Raw genomic sequence first — 21,611 nt, forward strand, 5'->3', positions numbered from 1 at the left:
CCTCCCACTTCGTGCCCATCAACTGGCGGGGGCCCCCCCCCCCCCGCTCTTGCACAGGAAAATAACAGCCTGCAAAGGCCGGCGCTTCTCAGCCCCGACCCCGCCCCCCCATCATCCCGCAGCGCGGGAAACCAGAGAAATGCCCGCGCTTTCGCCCTGCCCAACCCCGCCTCCTCTAGGGCAACTCCCATTGCCAGTCCCCACCACCAGCTCCCCGCACTCCCAGTTTACCTCCCTGCCCGAACCCATCCACCAGACCCATAGAAAAAGACATAAAGACATTGCCCCACCCACCCTAAAGGCCATGCAGTCGGGGAAGTCCCCGGGGCCGGATGGATACCCAGTAGAGTTTTATAGGAAGTTCTCGGAGCTGGTGGGCCCGGTCTTGGCGAGGGTTTTCAATGAGGCAAGGGACAGAGGGACCCTGCCGCCGACGATGTCACAAGCCACCATATCTCTGATATTAAAGCGGGGTAAAGACCCGGAGGTGTGCGGGTCCTACAGGCCAATCTCCCTGATTAATGTAGATGCCAAGCTCCTGGCAAAGGTACTGGCGGGTAGAATGGAGGACTGTGTACCGGAGGTGATTGGGGAGGATCAAACGGGGTTCGTGAAAGGTAGGCAGCTAGCGGCCAATCTGAGGAGATTGCTCAATGTGATAATGATGCCCCCGGCGGGTAGAGAGGTGGAGGTAGTGGTGGCAATGGACGCCGAGAAGGCCTTTGACCGGGTGGAGTGGGACTATCTATGGGAGGTGCTCGGACGGTTTGGGTTCGGGGAGGGATTGGTGGATTGGATCAAATTATTATATCAGGCCCCGAGGGCCAGCGTCAGGACTAACAGAGAAGTGTCGGAGTACTTTAGGTTGTACCGAGGGACCAGGCAGGGCTGCCCGCTCTCCCCGCTGCTGTTTGCGCTGGCCATAGAGCCGCTGGCGATTGCGCTGAGAGCCGCAGAGGGTTGGAAGGGGATGGTGAGGGGCGGGGTTGAACACAGGGTTTCTCTTTATGCAGACGACCTGCTCCTATACGTGTCGGACCCAGTGGCCGGGATGGGAACTATACTGGGAATGCTGAGGGAGTTCGGCCAGTTCTCAGGATACAAATTAAATACGGTCAAGAGTGAAATGTTTGTGGTACAGGCAAGGGGCCAGGAGAACAGATTGAGAGGGCTACCGTTTAGGTTAGTTGAGGAAAATTTCCGGTATTTGGGAATCCAGGTGGCACGAGACTGGGACTCTTCCCATTTACCCTTCAGTTCCTCCACCGAGGCCTCGTCTACCTCCTGCATTACCCGGTATATGTCCGAAATCCTCCCTCCTCCAACCCACACCCCCGAGAGCAACCGATCCCGCACCCCTCGTGGGGACAGCAAGGGGAACCCCTCCACCTGTTGCCTGGCAAATGCCGTAACCTGCATGTACCGAAACATGTTCCCCGGGGGGAGCCCAAACTTACCCTCTAACTCCCCCAAGCTCGCGAACCTCCCATCCACAAACAGATCCCTCAACCTCCTAACACCTACCCTGTGCCAGCCCAGAAATCCGCCATCGATGCTCCCTGGAACAAACCGATGGTTCCCCCGCATCGGGGACTCCATCGAGCCCCCCACTTCTCCCCTATGCCGTCTCCATTGCCCCCAAATTTTGAGATAGCCGCCACCACCGGGCTCGTGGTATACCTCGTTGGAGGGAGCAGCAATGGCGCCGTTACCAGCGCCTCCAGGCTCGTGCCCACACAGGACGCCATCTCCATCCTCTTCCATGCTGCCCCTTCCCCGTTCATTACCACTTACGCACCATCGATGCGTTGGCAGCCCAATAGTACCCACAGAGGTTGGGCAATGCCAGCCCCCCCATCCCTGCCCCGTTCCAAGAACACCCTTCTCACCCTCGGAGTCCCATGCGCCCACACAAATCCTGTAATATTCCTGTTAACTCTCCTAAAAAAGGCCTTCGGGATAAGGATTGGAAGGCACTGGAACAGGAACAAAAACCTCGGGAGCACCGTCATCTTGACGGACTGCACCCTACTCGCCAGTGACAGCGGTAACATATCCCACCTTTTGAACTCCTCCTCCATCTGCTCCACCAACCTTGTTAGGTTGAGCTTGTGCAGGGCCCCCCAACTCCCAGCCACCTGGACCCCTAGGTACCTGAAGCTCCTCCCTGCCTGCTTCAGTGGGAGCCTACCAATCCCCTCCTCCTGATCCCCCGGGTGCACCACGAACAACTCGCTCTTGCCCAGGTTGAGCTTATACCCGGAGAAGCCTCCAAATTCGCTGAGAATCCTCATCACCTCCGTCATCCCCCCACCCCACCGGGTCCGCCACATACAGCAACAGGTCGTTCGCATAAAGCGACACTCGATGCTCCTCCCCCACCCCGCACCAGGCCCCTCCAGTTCCCTGACTCCCTCAATGCCATGGCCAGGGGCTCAATTGCCAACGCAAAGAGCAAGGGGGACAGGGGACACCCCAGTCTCGTCCCCCGGTACAGCCGAAAGTACTCCGTCCTCCTCCTATTCGTGGCTACACTCGCCATCGGGGCCTCATACAGCAACCTCACCCAACGGACAAACCACTCCCCAAACCCCCTTTCCAACACCTCCCACAGATACCCCCACTCAACCCTATCAAAGGCCTTCTCCGCGTCTAATGCCACCACTATCTCCGCCTCCCCTTCCACAGCCGGCATCATAATGACGTTGAGGAGCTTTCGTATGTTGGTATTCAACTGCCTTCCCTTCACAAACCCCGTCTGGTCCTCGTGAATGACCCTCGGCACACAATCCTCTATACTTGTGGCCAGGATCTTTGCCAGCAGCTTGGCATCTACATTTAGCAGCGAGATCGGCCTATATGATCCACACTGCAGAGGGTCCTTGGCCCGCTTAAGGATCAAGGAAATCAGCGCCTGTGACATAGTCGGGGGCAAAGCCCCCCCCCCCTCCCTTGCCTCGTTAAAGGTCCGGACCAACAGGGGGCCCAACAGGTCCGCATACATTTTGTAAAATGTGGCCGGAAACCCATCCGGCCCCGGCGCCTTCCCCGACTGCATACTCCCTATCCCTTTAACCAGCATCTCCAGCTCACTCGGCGCCCCCAGTCCCTCCACCTGCCCATCCTCCACCCTCGGAAAACGCAGCTTGTCGAAGAAGCACCCCATTTCCCCCCCCCCTCCACCGGGGGTTCAGACCGGTACAGTTCCCCATAAAAGTCCCTAAAGACCCCATTAACGTCTACACCCCTCCGCACCACCTTCCTACCTCTATCCGTCACTCCCCCAATCTCCCTGGCCGCTTCTCGCTTTCGGAGCTGGTGTGCCAGCATCCTGTTCGCCTTCTCCCCATATTCATACACCGCCCCCTGGGCCTTCCTCCACTGAGCTTCCGCCTTTCTGGTAGTCAATAGATCGAACCTGGCCTGAAGGCTACGCCGCTCCCCCAACAATCCCTCCTCTGGAACCTCCGCATATCTCCTGTCCACCCTCACCATCTCCCCCACCAATTTCTCCCTCTCCCTCTGCTCCCCTCCCTATGGGTTCGGATGGAAATCAACTCCCCTCTAATCACCGCCTTCAATGCCTCCCAGACCGTCCCCACTCGGACCTCCCCGCTATCGTTGGCCTCAAGGCACCTCTCGATACACCCCCGAACCCTCCCGGCCACCTCCTCGTCTGCAGGAGCCCCACCTCCAAGCGCCAGAGCGGGCGCTGGTCCCTCTCTTCCCCCAGCCCGAGGTCCACCCAGTGCGGGGCATGATCCGAAATGGCAATGTCAGAGTATTCAACATCCTCCACCCTCGAAACCAGCCCCCTGCTCAGGACCAAAAAATCAATCCTAGAATATGCCTTATGCACGTGGGAGAAACATGAGTACTCCCTGGCCCTTGGCCTCGCTAACCTCCAGGGATCCACCCCTCCCATCTAATCCATAAACCCCCTCAACACCTTAGCTGCTGCCGGCCTCCTACCCATCTGGGACTTGGATCGATCCAATGGGGGATCGATCCAAGAAATGTTTGTGGTACAGGCAAGGGGCCAGGAGAACAGATTGAGAGGGCTACCGTTTAGGTTAGTTGAGGAAAATTTCCGGTATTTGGGAATCCAGGTGGCACGAGACTGGGGCAGGCTGCATAAGTTAAATTTGGCCAGGGTGGTGGAGCAAATGAAGGGAGAGTTTCGGAGATGGGATGCACTCCCGCTGTCGCTGGCAGGGAGGGTGCAGACTGTAAAGATGACAATCCTCCCTCGATTTTTGTTTATTTTTCAGTGCCTCCCGATCTTTATCCCACAGTCCTTCTTCAAAAGAGTTAACGGGCTGATCATGAGCTTTGTCTGGGCGGGAAAGTCTCCGCGGGTGAAGAAGGCGATGTTGGAGAGGAACCGCAGCGAGGGGGGGCTGGCGTTGCCGAGTCTGGTCAATTATTACTGGGCGGCCAACATCGCTATGATAAGGAAGTGGATGGTGGGTACGGGGTCTATTTGGGAGCGGGTGGAGGCGGCTTCGTGCAGGGGCTCCAGTTTGGAAGCCCTGGTCACGGCTCCTCTACCGCTGCCGCCGGCCAAGTACACCACCAGCCCGGTAGTGGTGGCGACCCTGCGGATATGGGGCCAGTGGAGGAGGCATGTGGGGGAGATGGGGGCGTCTGTCTGGGCGCCAATCTGCGACAACCATCGGTTTGCCCCCGGCAGTATGGATGGGGGGTTCCGAGTATGGCGGCGAGCAGGGGCGGGAAGGGTGGGTGATATGTTCCTGGAAGGGAGCTTCGCGAGTTTGAGGAGCTTGGAGGAGAAATTTGGGTTGGTAAGGGGAAATGATTTTAGATACCTACAGTTGCGGGACTTTGTTCGTAGACAGGTCCCATCTTTCCCGCGCCTCCCGCCAATGGGGATCCTAGACAGAATAGTCTCTGGGAGGGACGAAGGGGAGGGTAGAGTCTCGGGTATTTATAAGGTGCTCATGAGGGAGGAAGAGTCCCAGACAGAGGAACTGAAACTTAAATGGGAGGAGGAGCTAGGCGGGGAAATGGAGGATGGGCTGTGGGCAGAGGCCCTGAGTAGGGTAAACTCGACCGCGACATGTGCTAGGCTCGGGCTGATCCAATTTAAGGTCGTTCACCGGGCCCATATGACGGTGGCTCGGATGAGCAAATTTTTCGGGATAGAGGACAAATGCGCTAGGTGCGCGGGAGGACCAGCGAACCATGTGCACATGTTTTGGGCATGCCCTGAGCTGAGGGGGTACTGGGAGGGATTTGCGGGGGTCATGTCCCAGGTGCTAATAACAAGGGTGGTGATGAGTCCAGGGGTGGCAATTTTTGGGGTTTCGGAAGACCTGGGCGTCCAGGGGGAGAAAGCGGCCGATGTGCTGGCCTTTGCTTCCCTGATAGCCCGGCGACGAATATTATTGGCGTGGAGGGACTCAAAGCCCCCGAAGACTGAGTGGTGGCTTGCGGACATGTCAAGGTTCCTGGGGATGGAAAAAATTAAGTTCGCCTTGAGGGGATCTGTGCAGGGGTTCACCCGAAGGTGGCAACCATTTATTGACTTCTTTGCGGGAGAGTGAGCGTCAGCAGGGGGGTGGGGGTGGGGGGGGGCCCCCCCCGGTAGAGTAGAGTAGGAGGGAAAATATGGCGGGTAGTACGGGTGGGAGGGGAGCGGGCTTGTGCAATACGGTACGATGGAAGTATTGAAAGTACGTGGATGTTTGCACATTTTTGCCTTTTTTGCTTCCTTTCTGATGATGTCTGTAACTGTTTATAAAGCCAAAAACTACCTCAATAAAATTGTTTATTAAAAAAAAACATCACCAAATCCAGGATTGCTTGTTCCCTGTCACAAGCTGCTCCAAAAAAACATCTTAGACATTTCATGAATTCCTTTTCTTGGGATCCACTGCCAACTTGATTTTCCCAGTCCACCAGCATATTAGGCGGCACAGTAGCACAGTGGTTAGCACTGCTGCTTCAAAGCGCCAGAATCCCAGTTTCGATTCCGGCTTGAGTCACTGTCTGTGTGGAGTCTGCACGTTTCTCCGGTTTCCTCCCACAAGTCCCAAAAGATGTGCAGTGAGGTGAATTGGACATTTTGAATTCTCCCTCAGTGTACCCGAACAGACGCTGGAGTGTGGCGACTAGGGGCTTTTCACAGTAACTTCATTGTAGTGTTAATGTAAGCCTACTTGTGACAATAATAAAGATTATTATTGAAGTTCCCCCATGATTATTGTAATATTGCCTTTCTTCTGTGCCTTTTCTATCTCCTGATTTATTTTCCGCCCTACATCCTGACTATTGCTAGGGGGCCTGTACATAACTCCCATTAGGGCCTTTTTACCTTTGCGATTTCTCAACTCCACATAAACAGATTCTATGACTTCTGACCCTATATTGCATCTTGCTATTGATTTAATTTAGTTCCTAACTATCGATGCAACCCTGCCTGTCCTTTCGATAGGAACCTATATCCTTGGATATTTAGATCCCAGCCCTGATTCCCTTGCAGCCACATAGAATATAGAACAGTACAGCACAATACAGGCCCTTCGGCCCATGATGTTGCACCAACCATTTGTCCGAATCTAAGATCAACCTAACCTTCACTTTATTGCTGTCCATGTGCCTGTCCAAGAGTTGCTTCAATGTACCTAATGACTCTGACTCCACCACCTCCGCTGGCCCACCACTCTCTGTGTAAAGAACCTACCCCTGACATCTCCCCTGTACCTTCCTCCAATCTCCTTAAAACTATGTCCCCTCATGACAGCCATTTCCGCCCTGGGGAAAAGTCTCTGGCCATCCACTCTATACATGCCTCTCATCACCTTGTACACCTCTATCAAGTCACCTCTCTGCCTTCTTCGCTCCAGTGAGAAAAGCCCTAGCTCCCTCAACCTTTCTTCATAAGACATGCCCTCCAGTCCAGGCTGCATCCTGGTAAATCTCCTCTGCACCCTCTCCAAAGCATCCATATCCTTCCTACAATGAGGCGACCAGAACTGGACACAATATTCCAAGTGTGATCTAACCAAGGTTTTGTAAAGCTGCAGCAAAACCTCGCGGCTCTGAAACTCAATCCCCCTGTTAATGAAAGCCAACACACCATACGCCTTCTTAACAACCCAATCAACCTGGGTGGTAACTTTGAGGGATCTATGTACGTGGATCCCAAGATCCCTCTGTTCCTCCACACTTTTCCTGCCTTTAACCCTGTATTCAGCATTCAAATTCAACCTTCCAAAATGAATCACTTCACATTTATCTAGGTTGAACTCCATCTGCCACTTCTCAGCCCAGTTCTGCATCATGTCAATGTCCTGTTGTAACCTGCAACAGCCCTTGATACTATCTACAACTCCACCAACCTTTGTGACATCGGAAAATTTACAGACACACCCTCCACTTCTTCATCCAAGTCATTTATAAAAAACGCAAAGAGCAGAGATCCCAGAACAGATCCCTGCGGGACACCACTGGTCATCAACCTCCAGGTGGAATACTTTCCATCCACAACCACTCGCTGTCTTCTATCGGCCAGCTAATTCTGTATCCAGACAGCAACATTTCCCTGTATCCCATGCCCCCTGAATTTCTGAATTAGCCTACCATGGGGAACCTTATCAAATGTCTTATTGTAATTCATAAAGAACATGGAACATACAGTGCAGAAGGAGGCCATTCGGCCCATCGAGTCTGCACCGACCCACTTAAGCAATCACTTCCACCCCATCGCCGTAACCCAATAACCCCTCCTAACCTTTTTGGTCACTGAGGGCAATTTATCATGGCCAGTCCACCTAACCTGCAGGTCTTTGGACTGTGGGAGGAAACCGGAGCACCCGGAGGAAACCCGCGCAGACACGGGGAGAACGTGCAGACTCCGCACAGACAGTGACCCAGCGGTAAATCGAACCTGGGACCCTGGCACTGTGAAGCCACAGTGCTATCCATTTGTGCTACCGTGCTGCCTGACACCACATCCACTGCCCGACCTTCATCAATGTGTCTTGTCACATCCTCAAAGAATTCAATACAAACAGGAAGGCAGATAACTACCTGAATGGTTGTAAAATGGGAGCGGAGAGTGTGCAGCAGGACCTGGGTGTCGTTGTGCACCAGTCGCTGAAGGTAAGCATGCAGGTGCAGCAGGCGGTAAACAAGGTTAATGGTATGCCGGCCTTCAGTAAAAGAGGTTCAGAAGCAGGGGTGTGTTGCTGGAATTATACAGGGCCTTCGTGTGGCCGCAACTGGAGTATTCTGTGCAGTTTTGGTCTCCTTCTCTGAGAAAGGATGTTCTTGCTCTCGAGGGAGTGCAGCAAAGGTTTACCAGACTGATTCCTGGGTTGGTGGGACTGTTATGCAAGGAGAGATTGATTAGGTTGGGATTGTTCTTGCTGCAGTTCAGAAGAATGAAAGAGGATCTCATAGATGTATTATTCCTCGTGTCTGAATAAAGCTTGTAGTCTTATAGTTGAAGTGAATGCTTTATTGTGTGAGTTAGTTCTCTCTCCAGCCCTTATACTATGGTACATCTGAGCTGCCTGTCTGTGTCCTGCTCACCAGCTGCCATTCCTGTGAAGTGTCTCTCTGACCTCCTGTCTCTGTATTTATACATCTTCCGTACTCCCTCTAGTGATTGCTTAGTTGTATTGCATTTACATTGACCCCTTGTGTATAAAGACACAGATATGCAGATCACTGCACTCCCCTTTTTTCTTTTACATATTTTCTGTGTAGTGTTAAAGAAAATTGTACATAACAGTTTGATTAATTATGTATATCTGTACAAGTGGTGACGATATTGGTTATTATACAAAACCAATTAATATTTATGAGTCCAACTTTTTGAATTGATTCAGTTGAGTTTTTGTTTCTTCTGTTATTGACGTGGTAATGTTGATATTGTAATTTTCTCATGTGAGAGTACCTTTTAAGAAATGGGTGTTTATAAATGGGTGTGTATATATAAATATCTGTAGTGAGTACCTTTAAGAAATGGGTGTTTACGACTGCAGTGATGTCGGAGAATGGGTGGAGCTGGGTACTCTGTCAGCTTTTTATTTTCATTTTTGAGCATGTTGCAGGATGTGTTTTAGTTTCGTTTTCAGTGTTAGAGCTGAAGCCATACAGAGCAGGTGTACTGCTGTTCTCTCTGCCATCAAAAGACTATCTCTTGATCATTTGGTGAATTCAGAATTATAAATGTTCTCAGAAGTGAATGTAAACCTAATGTGCTTCTGTCAAAAGGTGTTTTTAAGTCGTATGGATGTTAAAAGGAAAGCTTAAATGATTACTTAGTGTTGTATTCTTTGGGGATTGTATTTGAATTAATAGTTGCTAAGATGTTCACTATGTTTTAAAAAGTTTAACTTGAGTTAACTTGCTCAGAATATAAAGACAGACAGTAAATGTTTCTACAAATATATAAAACAAAAAATATTGGTCCTTTAGAGGATGAGAAGGGAGATTTAATAATGGGAGATGAGGAAATGGCTGAGGAACTAAACATGTTTTTTGGGTCGGTCTTCACAGTGGAAGACACAAATAACATGCCAGTGACTGATAGAAATGAGGCTATGACAGGTGAGGACCTTGAGATGATTGTTATCACTAAGGAAGTAGTGATGGGCAAGCTAATGGGGCTAAAGGTAGACAAGTCTCCTGGCCCTGATGGAATGCATCCCAGAGTGCTAAAAGAGATGGCGAGGGATATTGCAAATGCACTTGTGATAATTTACCAAAATTCACTAGACTCTGGGGTGGTCCCGGCGGATTGGAAATTAGCAAATGTGACACCACTGTTTAAAAAAGGAGGTAGGCAGAAAGTGGGTAATTATCAGCCAGTTAGCTTAACTTTGGTAGTAGGAAAGATGCTGGAATCTGGAATCATCAAGGAAGAAATAGCGAGACATCTGGATGGAAATTGTCCCATTGGGCAGACACAGCCTTAGTTAGGCAGGTCGTGCCTAACTAATTTAGTGGAATTTTTTGAGGACATTACCAGTGCAGTAGATAACGGGGAGCCAATGGATGTGGTATAACTGGATTTCCAGAAAGCTTTTGACAAGGTGCCACACAAAAGATTGCTGCATAAAATAAAGATGCATGGCATTAAGGGTAAAGTAGTAGCATGGTTAGAGGATTGGTTTATTAATAGAAAGCAAAGGGTGGGGATTAATGGGTGTTTCTCTGGTTGGCAATCAGTAGCTAGTGGTGTCCCTCAGGGATCAGTGTTGGGCTCACAATTGTTTACAATTTACATAGATGACTTGGAGTTGGGGACCAAGTGCAATGTGTCCAAGTTTGCAGACGACACTAAGATGAATGGAAAAGCAAAAAGTGCAGAGGATACTGGAAGTCTGCAGAGGGATTTGGATAGGTTAAGTGAATGGGCTCGGGTCTGGCAGATGGAATACAATGTTGACAAATGTGAGGTTATCCATTTCGGTAGGGCTATCAGCAAAAGGGATTATTATTTAAATGCTAAAATATTAAAGCATGCTGCTGTGCAGAGAGACCTGGGTGTGCTAATGCAGGAGTCGCAAAAAGTTGGTTTACAGGTGCAACAGATGATTAAGAAGGCAAATGGAATTGTGTCCTTCATTGCTAGATGGATGGAGTTTAAGACTAGGGAGGTTACGCTGCAATTGTACAAGGTATTAGTGAGGCCACACCTGGAGTATTGTGTTCAGTTTTGGTCTCCTTACCCGAGAAAGGACGTACTGGCACTGGAGGGTGTGCAGAGGAGATTCCCTAGGTTAATCCCAGAGCTGAAGGGGTTGGATTATGAGGAGAGGTTGAGTAGACTGGGACTGTACTCGTTGGAATTTAGAAGGATGAGGGGGGATCTTATAGAAACATATAAAATTATGAAGGGAATAGATAGGATAGATGCGGGCAGGTTGTTTCCACTGGCAGGTGAAAGCAGAACTAGGGGGCACGGCCTCAAAATAAGGGGAAGATGATTTAGGACTGAGTTTAGGAGGAACTTCTTCACCCAAAGGGTTGTGAATCTATGGAATTCCTTGCCCAGTGAAGCAGTTGAGACTCCTTCATTAAATGTTTTTAAGATAAAGATAGATAGTTTTTTGAAGAATAAAGGGATTAAGGGTTATGGTGTTCAGGCCGAAAAGTGGAGCTGAGTCCAAAAAAGATCAGCCGTGATCTCATTGAATGGTGGAGCAGGCTCGAGGGGCCAGATGGCCTACTCCTGCTCCTAGTTCTTATGAGTTCATAGAATAAATGTTTATTCTGTGAACAAAACAATATTGTTTTGCTTTAAAAAAAACTCAATTTCTGCTGTACCACTCCTGTAGAGTGGGCCATGTGCTCCCCATACCACAATCAACACGAAGGAGCAGGCAAGTTAGAACATAGAACATAGACATAGAACAGTACAGCACAGAACAGGCCCTTCGGCCCTCAATGTTGTGCCGAGCCATGATCACCCTACTGATACCCACATATCCACCCTATACCCGTAACCCAACAACTCCCCCCTTAACCTTACTTTTATTAGGACACTACGGGTAATTTAGCATGGCCAATCCACCTAACCCGCACATCTTTGGACTGTGGGAGGAAACCGGAGCACCCGGAGGAAACCCACGCACACAGGGGGAGGACGTGCAGACTCCACACAGACAGTGACCCAGCCGGGAATCGAACCTGGGACCCTGGAGCTGTGAAGCATTGATGCTAACCACCATGCTACCCTGCTGCCCATCGTGAAATTGTACAGCACAGTTGGAAGCCACTCTATCCACCATGGCTGTGCCAGCTCTTTGAAACAGCTATCCCACTATTCCGCTCCCTTGCTCATTTCTTGCTGCCGTCAAATTTTTTTCTCCCCTTAATGATATATTCTGTTCTCTTTTGATAGTTGCGATTGAATCTGCTTCTAACACCTTTCCAGGCAGTGCATTTCAGAGCCGTAAAATAACTTCTCCTCAATTCACCTTTGGTCCATTTCCAAAAAATCTTTAAAGCTTAAATTTAAATTTATCTTGAACCTTGCCAATGGAAATAGTTGCTCCATATTTATTCCATCAAGATCCTTCTGATAGTGTAGTGACTAGAATTGTAAGCAATATTCCAAATGTGGCCGAACTAAGGTTCTTATAGCTGCAGCTTGACTTGCCAATTTTTATACTCAATTACCTTAACGATGAAGGCAAGCATACCGTACGCCTTCTTGACTACTTTATACATCTGCATTGCCGCATTCAGTGATCTGTGGACCTGTACAACCAGATATCTCTGCCTGTCAATACGCCCAAGGGTTCTGCCATTTACTGTATAATTCCCACCTGTATTATACCTTCCAAAATGCATTATCTCACATTTGATCAGATTAAATTCCATCTGCCATTTCTCTGCACAAATCTCCAATTTATCTATAACCTGCGACAGTCTGCAACTCCACCAATCTTTGTGTCATCCGCAAACCTATTAGTCAGACCAGCTACATTTTCCTCCAGATCATTTATATATACTCTGAATAGCAAAGGTCCTAACACTGTGAAACACCACTAGTCACAGCCCTCCATTCAGAAACACACTCTTCCACCACTATCCTCTTGTCTTCTATGATCAGCCAGTTCTGTATCCATCTTGCCAGCTGTCCTCTGATCCCACTTGACTTCACCTTCTGTACTAGTCTGCCATGAGGGACCTTGTCAAAGACCTTTCTGAAGTCCATGTACACTACATCCACTGCCCTACCCTCATCAATCACCTTCGTCACTTCCTCGAAAAAATCAAAATCAAGTTAGTGGGACACAACCTCCCCTACACAAAACCATGCTGCTTATCGCTAATAAGTGCATTTGTTTCCAAATGTGAGAAAATCCTAGTCCTAAGAATCTTCTTCAATAATTTGAATACCACTGATGTAAGGCTCACTGACCTATAAATTACTGGATTATCTCTGCTACCCTTACTAAACAAAGGAACAACATTGGCTATTCTCCAGTGAACTAGGACCTCACCTTTAGCCAATAAAGATACAAAGATTTCTGTCAAGGCCCCAGCAATTTCTTCCCTCGCCTCCCTCAGTATTCTGGGGTAGATCCCATCAGGTCCTGTGGACCTATCTACCTTAATGCATTTTAAGAGGCCCAACACCTTTTTGATATCAACATGCCCCAGACCCAGACTATCTACACACTGCCCCAGACTCATCATCCACCAAGCCCTTCTCTGGTGAATACAGATGCAAAGCACTCATTTAATACCTTGCCTATTTCCTTTGGCTCCACACATAGATTCCCTCCTCTCTCCTTGAATAGTACAACCCTTTCCCTGGCTACCCTATTGCTCGTTATAAATGTAGAAAATGCCTTCGGATTCTCCTTAATCCGGTTTATGAAGGGCTTTTCATGACCCCTTTTAGCCCTCCTGACTCCTTGCTTAAGTTTTTTCCTTTATATTCTTTAAAGGCTTTGTCTGTTCTCAGCCTTCTCGACCTTATGAATGCTTCATTTTTCTTTTTGGCTGGCTCCCAATATTCCTCATTATCCAAGGTTCCCAAAACTTGCATTAATTATCCTTCATCGTCACAGGAACATGCCAGTCCTGAATTCTAATCAACTGACATTTGAAGGACTCCCACATGTCAGATGTTGAATTACCCTCAAACAGCTGCCTCCAATCTAAATTTTTCAGTTCCTGCCTAATCGTGTTGTAATTAGCCTTTCCAGAATTTAGCACCTTCACCCGAGGGCTGCTCTTATCCATGACTACCTTAAAATTTACGGAATGCTGGTCACTGTTCCCAAAATGCTCTCCTACTGAAACCCCGACTTCCTGGCCGGGTGCATTCCCCAATACCAGGTCCAGTACAGCCCCTTCACTAGTAGGACTCTCTACATATTGTCTCAAGAAACCCTCCTGGATGGTCCTTACAAACTCTGCCCCATCCAAGCCTCTAGCACTAAGTGAGTCCCAGTCAATATGGGAGAAGTTAAAATCACAATGCACTACAACCCTGTTGTGCTTACATTTTCCCAAAATCTGCCTACATATCTGTTCCTTTATCTACCGCTGGCCTTTGGCAGGCATGTCATAAACCCCCAACATTGTGACTGCACCCTACCTATTCCTGAGCTCTACTCATATTGCCTTGCTGCATGGGCCTCTGAGATGTCCTGCATGGGCCTCTGAGGTGTCCTGCATGGGCCTCTGAGGTGTCCTCCCTTAATACAGCTGTTATATTCTTCGTAACCAGTAGTGCAACTCTTCCACCTTTTTACATCCCCTCTATTCTGCCTGTTGCATCTAACTCCTGTAACATTTAGCTGCCAATCCTGTCTCTCCCTCAACCAAGTCTGTGTGATGGCAACAACATCATAGTTCCAAGTACCAATCCAAACTCTTACTGTTGCACATCTCATGTTGAAACAAATGCAGTTCAGACTACCAGTCTCACTGTGTTCAGCAACTTCTCCCTGCCTGCTCTTCTTCTTCGTCTCACTGGCCTTAATCTCTATTTCCCCTTCAGTTACTTCATCTGCAACCTCTGACTGACTGCTCTGGTTCCCACCCACCTGCCACACTAGTTTAAACCCTCCTGAGTAACTGAAGTCTTTCACAGCTGGTTAAACTCCTCTGCACCCTGCCTTGACATCTTTTAGAGTCATCAATAGCTTCAGTGTGAAATCTTGATAAATTATAAAAACATTTGTGACTCACCAGTGTAAGATCTCAGGAATTCCCACTGGAAAAAGGAAAGAGAATGTGTAAAGAAGCAGCATCTTGATGAACTGTTTTCCATTGAGTATCAATAATACAATATGGTCCAGATTTCAGGATATGCACCTAGCAGGATTGACAATATTCACCAACAAAGACAAAAGCAAAATACTGCGGATGCTCAAAATCTGAAATAAAATCAGAAAATGCTGGAAATACCCAGTCAGCATCTGTGGTGAGAGAAGCAGATTAACTTTGCAGGTCAAAGACCTTTCATCAGAAATCATTGAACTGAAATGTTCACTAACAATGACTTTATTGTGTCTTGTCTTTGAACCGGAAGATTGGGTTTGCTCCCCACTCCAGAAACCTGAACATTGGAGTCCATGCTAAAATACCCGAGCCATACTGAGGGTGTGCTGAGCTGCCAGAGATGCCGTCTTTCAGATGAGACATTAAACAATGGCCTGTCTGCACCCTGAACTAGATGGAGGAGATTCCATGGCTGCTATCCACTAACGAGCAGGGGATCTTCGTGGTGTATTGCTCAACATTTAACTCTCAATCAGCTTCACTAAAACATGAGTAGTTAAGCTCAATCAGGAATTGGCACACCCAGCCTTCACGGATGGAAGACAAGGAAGTAGTTCAGTTCAGGAAAAGGTTGGAGAGAAAGGATGTGGGTCTGAGAAGGAACAGGTTGTAAAATAATTTGGTTTGCTTCAGCTCCACACTTAAAGACATGGCTACTGAGGGTGAATGAATCTTACTTGTTTTCAGCATTAAGCTTCCAGTCTGTATGTCCAGTTGATCACTGGGTCTCGGGCTGCTTCAGATTGTCACATCAGTCTATGTATAGAGTAGGGTGTGGGTGACAGTGATATCACTGCGCCAAGCTGACATTTCATGTGGTAGGTGACCCACACACAAACTGTAATCCTGATAGTCACACCTTCCTCTTCCTCACTTTACTCTTGGGACAGGTTCTGCAGTGGAGGTCAGATGTTAAAACTCCAAAGGTCTGTGAACCAGTCCCTCAGCAGTTAGAGGTAGCAGGAGATGATCCTTAACAATTCACTGAGCCACTCTTTATGGGTTTAACTGCCTCACTTTGTGAGAATCATTTCACCCGAGGAAAGCTTGAGAAATTTCATTCCGGTGTTAATGCAGTGGTGCCCAGGAAGCTGTGTTTTGTTTTGTAAATTTAGAGGTTTTTTTTCCCAATTAAGGGGTAATTTAGCATGGCCAATCTACCTAACCTGCACATGTTTGGATTGTGGGGGTGAAACCCCCACAGACATGGGGAGAATATGCAAACTCCACACGGACAGTGACCCAGTGCTGGGATTCAAATCCAGGTCCTCAGCACTGCAGTCCCAGTGCTGTCCACTTTCTGTTCCTTCGGATTTGTTTCTGTATTTTGTTGGGGACCATTGCTCTTTTTTTCTTTGTGGGGGATGGTGGGTTGTTCTTTTCTTTGTGTTTGGGTTGGTGTTGTTTTGTTTGCACCAGGATAGTGTTTGAGCAGAGGGGGGTGAGCGAAATAGGCGGGCGTAATCAGGCTAGCTGGGCGGGCTAGTTCATGGAAGTGCAGTGGGGGGTGAGCAGGTGGTTAGTGTGTTGATGGGGGTTGGGGTTGTTATTTTGTGATGGGGAGGGGGGAACAGCTGATATGAGAGGGGTTCTTGGAACGTAATATGTTGAGGGTTGATGTCTGTGGGCACCCAAGGGTGGGCCTGAGGAGGTGCGGGATGTGAGCTGGAGGCTGGGCCAGGAGGGATTATGGTTGATTGGCAGGGTTGATCACATGGAATGTGAGAGGGTTGAATGGGCCGGTCAAGAGGGCTTGTGTGTTCACACATTTAAAAAGTCTGAAGGGGAACGTAGCTCTTTTGCAGGAAACAAACCTGTAGGTCGTGGATCAGATTAGGCTGAGGAAAGGGTGGGTAGGACAGCTGTTCCATTCAGGATTAGATTCCAAAAAGAGGGAGGTGGCAATTTTGATTAACAAATGCGTGTTCTTTTAAGTAAGGAGTTTAGTGGCTGACTCTGGAGGGTTATGGTGAGTGGGAAATTGGAGGGGATGCCGGTGGTGCTGGTGAATATTTACGCTCCGTGCTGGATGATGTGGAGTTAATGAGGTGGGTGTTGGGGAAGATCCCTGATCTGTACTTGCACCGGTTGATAATGGGAGGGGATTTTAATATGGTTCTGGATCCAAGGCTGGATTGGTCGAGTTTGAGTTCAGGGAGGGTGTCGGCGGTGGCGAAGGAGCTGAGGGGGTTTATGGAGTGCATCGGCAGGGGGGAGTGGGGTGGATCTGTGGAGGTTTGAGAGGCCAAGAGTGAAGGAATTTTTGTTCTTCTCATGTGCACGGTATACTCCCTAATCAACTTTTTTTTCCTTGATAGGATGTTGTTGGCCGGAGTGGTTGACGTGGCGTTTTCAGCGATTGTTGTGTCGGATTGCTGGGTCCAGAAGAAATTTACCAGGATGTTGCCTGGTATGGAGGGCATTAGCTATGAGGCGAGGTTGAAGAAACTCGGTTTGTTCTCACTGGAACGACAGAGATTGAGGGGCGACCTGGTAGAGGTCTACAAAATTATGAGGGGCATAGACAGAGTGGATAGTCAGAGGCTTTTTCCCAGGGTAGAGGGGTCAATTACTCGGGGGCATAGGTTTAAGGTGCGAGGGGCAAGGTTTCGAGGAGATGTACGAGGCAAGTTTTTTTTACACAGAGGGTAGTGGGTGCCTGGAACTCGCTAACGGAGGAGGTGGTGGAAGCAGGGACGATAGTGACATTTAAGGGGCATCTTGACAAATACATAAATAGGATGGGAATAGAGGGATACGGACCCAGGAAGTGTAAAAGATTTTAGTTTATACGGGCAGCATGGTCGGCACGGGCTTGGAGGGCCGAAGGGCCCGTCACTGTGCTGTATTTTTCTTTGTTCTTACACACACGCACTCTCTCTCACGCACGCACTCGCTCTTACACATGAAATCTCTCTCACACACGCACTCTCTCTCACACACATGCACACTCTCTCACACAAAGCACTCTCTCTCCCACATGCAAACACACATACCACATTCACACACCTCACATGCTTTGACACACAAGTGCAGGCACATACACACTTGCACACACATATGCACTCATACTTGCCTGGTATGGAGGGTGCTAGCTATGTAAAAAGGTTGAGTAGATTAGGACTGTTTTCGTTGGAAAGACGGAGGTTGAGGGGGGACCCGATTAAGGTTTACAAAATTATGAGAGGTATGGACAGGGTGGATAGCAACAAGCTTTTTCAAAGAGTGGAGGTGTCAATTACAAGGGGTCACGATTTGAAGGTGAGGGGGGGAAAGTTTAAGGGAGATGTGCGTGGAAAGTTTTTTACGCAGAGGGTGCTGGGTGCCTGGAACGCTTTGCCAGCGGAGGTGGTAGAGGCGGGCACGATAGCATCATTTAAGATGCATCTGGACAGACATATGAACGGGCAGGGAACAGAGGGAAGTAGATCCTTGGAAAATAGGCGACAGGTTTAGATAAAGGATCTGGATTGGTGCAGGCTGGGAGGGCCGAAGGGCCTGTTCTGTAATTTTCTTTGTTCTTTGTTCTACCTCACACAATCTCACACAGATCCACTCACACTCTGTCAAATGCACTCTCTCACACAAGCACTCTGTCACGCAAACAGTCTCTCTCACACGCACTCTCTCTCTCACACGCACTCTCTCTCTCACACGCACTCTCTCTCTCACACGCGTGCATGCACATACACACTTGCACACACATACACACTCATCGTCAGTCTCACACAGATCCACTCATGCTCTCACTCACACTCTTTCAAATGCACTCTGTCACACAAACATTCTCTCACACACACACTCTCACTCTCTCACACACACACTCTCACTCTCTCACACACACACACTCACTCTCTCACACACACACACTCACTCTCTCACACACACACACTCACTCTCTCACACACACACACTCACTCACTCTCTCAATCACACACACACAACTCACACGCTTTGACACTCACGTGAGTGCTCACATATAATCACACTCATACTCATACTCACACAATCTGTCACACATCCACTCATACACATTCTCACTTGCGCTCTCTTTTACGCGCACCCGCACCCTCGCGCACCCGCACTCTCACGCACACAAGCAAGCACTCTCTCTCACACACGCACACTCTCACACACGCAAACACACATACCACATTCATACACTTTGACACACGCGTGCATGCACATACACACGTGCACACACATACACACTCATCGTCAGTCTCACACAGATCCACTCACACACACACGCACTCACCCTCGCACTCACCCTCACACTCTCCCACACACAATCTCCCACACACGCACACTCTCCCACACGCACACACACTCTCTCTCTCTCTCTCACACACACAACTCACGCTTTGACACTCACGTGAGTGCTCACATATACACACACTCTCATACTCATTCTCACACAATCTGTCACACATCCACTCATACACATTCTCACTCACGCTCTCTTTTACACACACCCGCATTCTCGCACTCTCGCACACCCGCACTTCTCTCACATACATTACATTCATGCACGCAGACGCACTCTCTCGCACGCAGACGCACTCTCTCGCACGCAGACGCACTCTCTCGCACGCAGACGCGCACTCTCTCGCACGCAGACGCGCACTCTCTTGCACGCAGACACACTCTCACATGCAGATGCGCACTCTCACACGTTTTCACACAGACACATTCACAATCTTTCACTCCCATACTCTATCACATGCTGTTATACACACAAACCCTCTCACACACAGACCCTCACACACTCTGACTTGAGCATGCTCACATACACATACTCACCCGCTCACACCAGATGAATACTCTCACCACACACGCGCACTCTCGCGCACTCTCACACGCGCACTCTCGCACGCGCACTCTCGCTCTTTCAAACACTTTCACACACTCTGCCTTTTAGATATTATTTATGTGGATGGCAGCGAGACTATATTGGGGGTAATTATCTTGGAAATTACCAGCAATAGACTGGAAAATGATGATGTATAATGTGCCCCACAGCTTCTACCCAACCTCTACACTTAGTTGGAAATGAGCCTTGTGTCTTGTTTCAGGCCCCTGGCTGTAGGAAAGATGCCAAAGTCACAGAGATAGTGAAGAAGAGATTAACAAAGATTAATGAAGATGATACCAAGAAGGAGAAAAAAAAGATTAGGTGGCGTTACTGGGTTACAGGGATAGGCTGGAGGTATGGGCTTAAGTAGGGTGCTATTTCCAGGGGCCGATGCAGACTCGTTGGGCCGAATGGCCTCCTGCACTGTAAATTCTATGATTCTAGAAGAAAAATCAGCCATCTGGTGACTGGAGAAACTTAGGCTCTATTCCCCAGAGCAGATAATGGGTGAAGAGGAGATCTGAGTTAATAAATAAAATTGAGGCTCTTCTACAATTAATTCAAGTGAACAGAGGTCTAGAGTAGCTCTTAATTGATAAATTAATAAATAAATAAGGATAATTTAAAGGATATGGACAGGGATAAAGACTAATTGGATAGCTCACTGCAGGCATGATGGGCTGAATGGCTTCCTTCTATGCTATAAAGTTCACTGATACTTTTAATACATTTAGTGTACCCATTTCATTTTCTCCAATTAGGGGGCAATTTAGTGTGGCCAATCCACCTACACTGAACATCTTTGGGTTGTGGGGGGTGAGACCCACATAGAATGTGCAAACTCCACACAAGCAGTGCCAAGATTGAACCTGGGTCCTCAGCGCCATGAGGCAGCAGTGCTAACCACAGCGCCACCTTGCTGCCCAAGTTCCTGTCCATTATTATTTCACAGATACTGTAAGCATCTGAAATCGCCTCACATTATGGTTTAAATTATTAAAGATAAATTAAAGATGACATTTGATTAAAGTTAGTTAGATTAGCTAAAGATAGATTGAAGTTTAAGTCATTATAGGTCATTATAAGTATCTTATCCACGATCGATTTTAAGTTTAAATTTAAACAAGGGTTTAAGCTTTAATAAAAGACAGATTTCAGCTTAAATCCTTAAAGTGAAAAGGGGAAATTTCTCAGAGCTTCCTCACTTGGTTAGAAGTGTTTTGAAACAGGGAGCTGTGATGGATCACATGGACAAATTGTGCGCAGGCCAAATAACTGTCTTTTCCTGTAACTGAGCATGAACCATGTATGGTGGATTGTAGCGAGACACTGGTTTACTTACCGTCTTCTCCATATCTTCAAACACTTCTCTGGCCTCCTCAAAGTTGCAGATTTCCTCCCTGCATTCTCGCTCCAAGTTGCCAGCCCTTAACTCTTCCAGCAGAAAATTCTCACGTTTGTGTCTGCCCAACAGGGCTCGGGCAGCAGTGCTGGGAAGGAAGACTAAGGGGGAGCTTTGTGTTATTGCTAAAAACCAACATCAGGATAATCAAATTAACATATCAAAAACATCTCAATTGTAAATAGGGCGCACGATGTCTGCTGAACTAACCTTGTTGATATGTTTCAGTGGGAAGCAGTGATAAGAGGACAAGTCCCAGTATCCAAGCCATTGTGAATTAAATCCCTGTTTAAAGCACTAGCCTCAGTTTCTCCTGAGGATGAACTGTGTAGCAAGGTTTAAAGTCCAATGTTTGGTGTAACTGAAACTTGTTTATTTGTCTGATCAATCATTTCATCTACACTGAAACCCTAGTCACCTGTTCAGTTTTTGTGCAATTCTCGGAAGAGGAATTTTTGTTTGAAAACATATTTATTGAATTTCAGAAACAAACAGTAACAACAGACAAATAAATATAACACATAGGTAAAGCATTAGAAAAGTGATATGCAGGGGATTTCCGTTGGCAGT

General features: G+C 48.2%; 1 protein-coding gene across 3 annotated transcripts in view; it reads right to left on the bottom strand.

Annotated features, from left to right (window-relative positions):
• The window catches only part of LOC119969340 (coagulation factor X-like), an 83,100-nt gene extending 61,698 nt beyond the window's left edge, over positions 1–21,402 (bottom strand). For all 3 annotated transcript variants that reach the window (XM_038802862.1, XM_038802861.1, XM_038802860.1), the window contains exons 1-3: positions 21,252–21,402; positions 20,982–21,142; positions 14,692–14,716 (exon numbers count right to left, since the gene is read on the bottom strand). In XM_038802862.1, coding sequence (XP_038658790.1) covers positions 14,692–14,716; positions 20,982–21,142; positions 21,252–21,312 — 247 coding nt within the window. In that variant the 5' untranslated portion in view covers positions 21,313–21,402. The remainder of the gene's footprint in view (positions 1–14,691; positions 14,717–20,981; positions 21,143–21,251) is intronic.
• Positions 21,403–21,611: the final 209 nt, after the last annotated feature.

This window comes from Scyliorhinus canicula, chromosome 7 (assembly GCF_902713615.1).
Source record: "Scyliorhinus canicula chromosome 7, sScyCan1.1, whole genome shotgun sequence".
In the NCBI taxonomy this organism is placed as follows: Eukaryota; Metazoa; Chordata; class Chondrichthyes; order Carcharhiniformes; family Scyliorhinidae; genus Scyliorhinus; species Scyliorhinus canicula.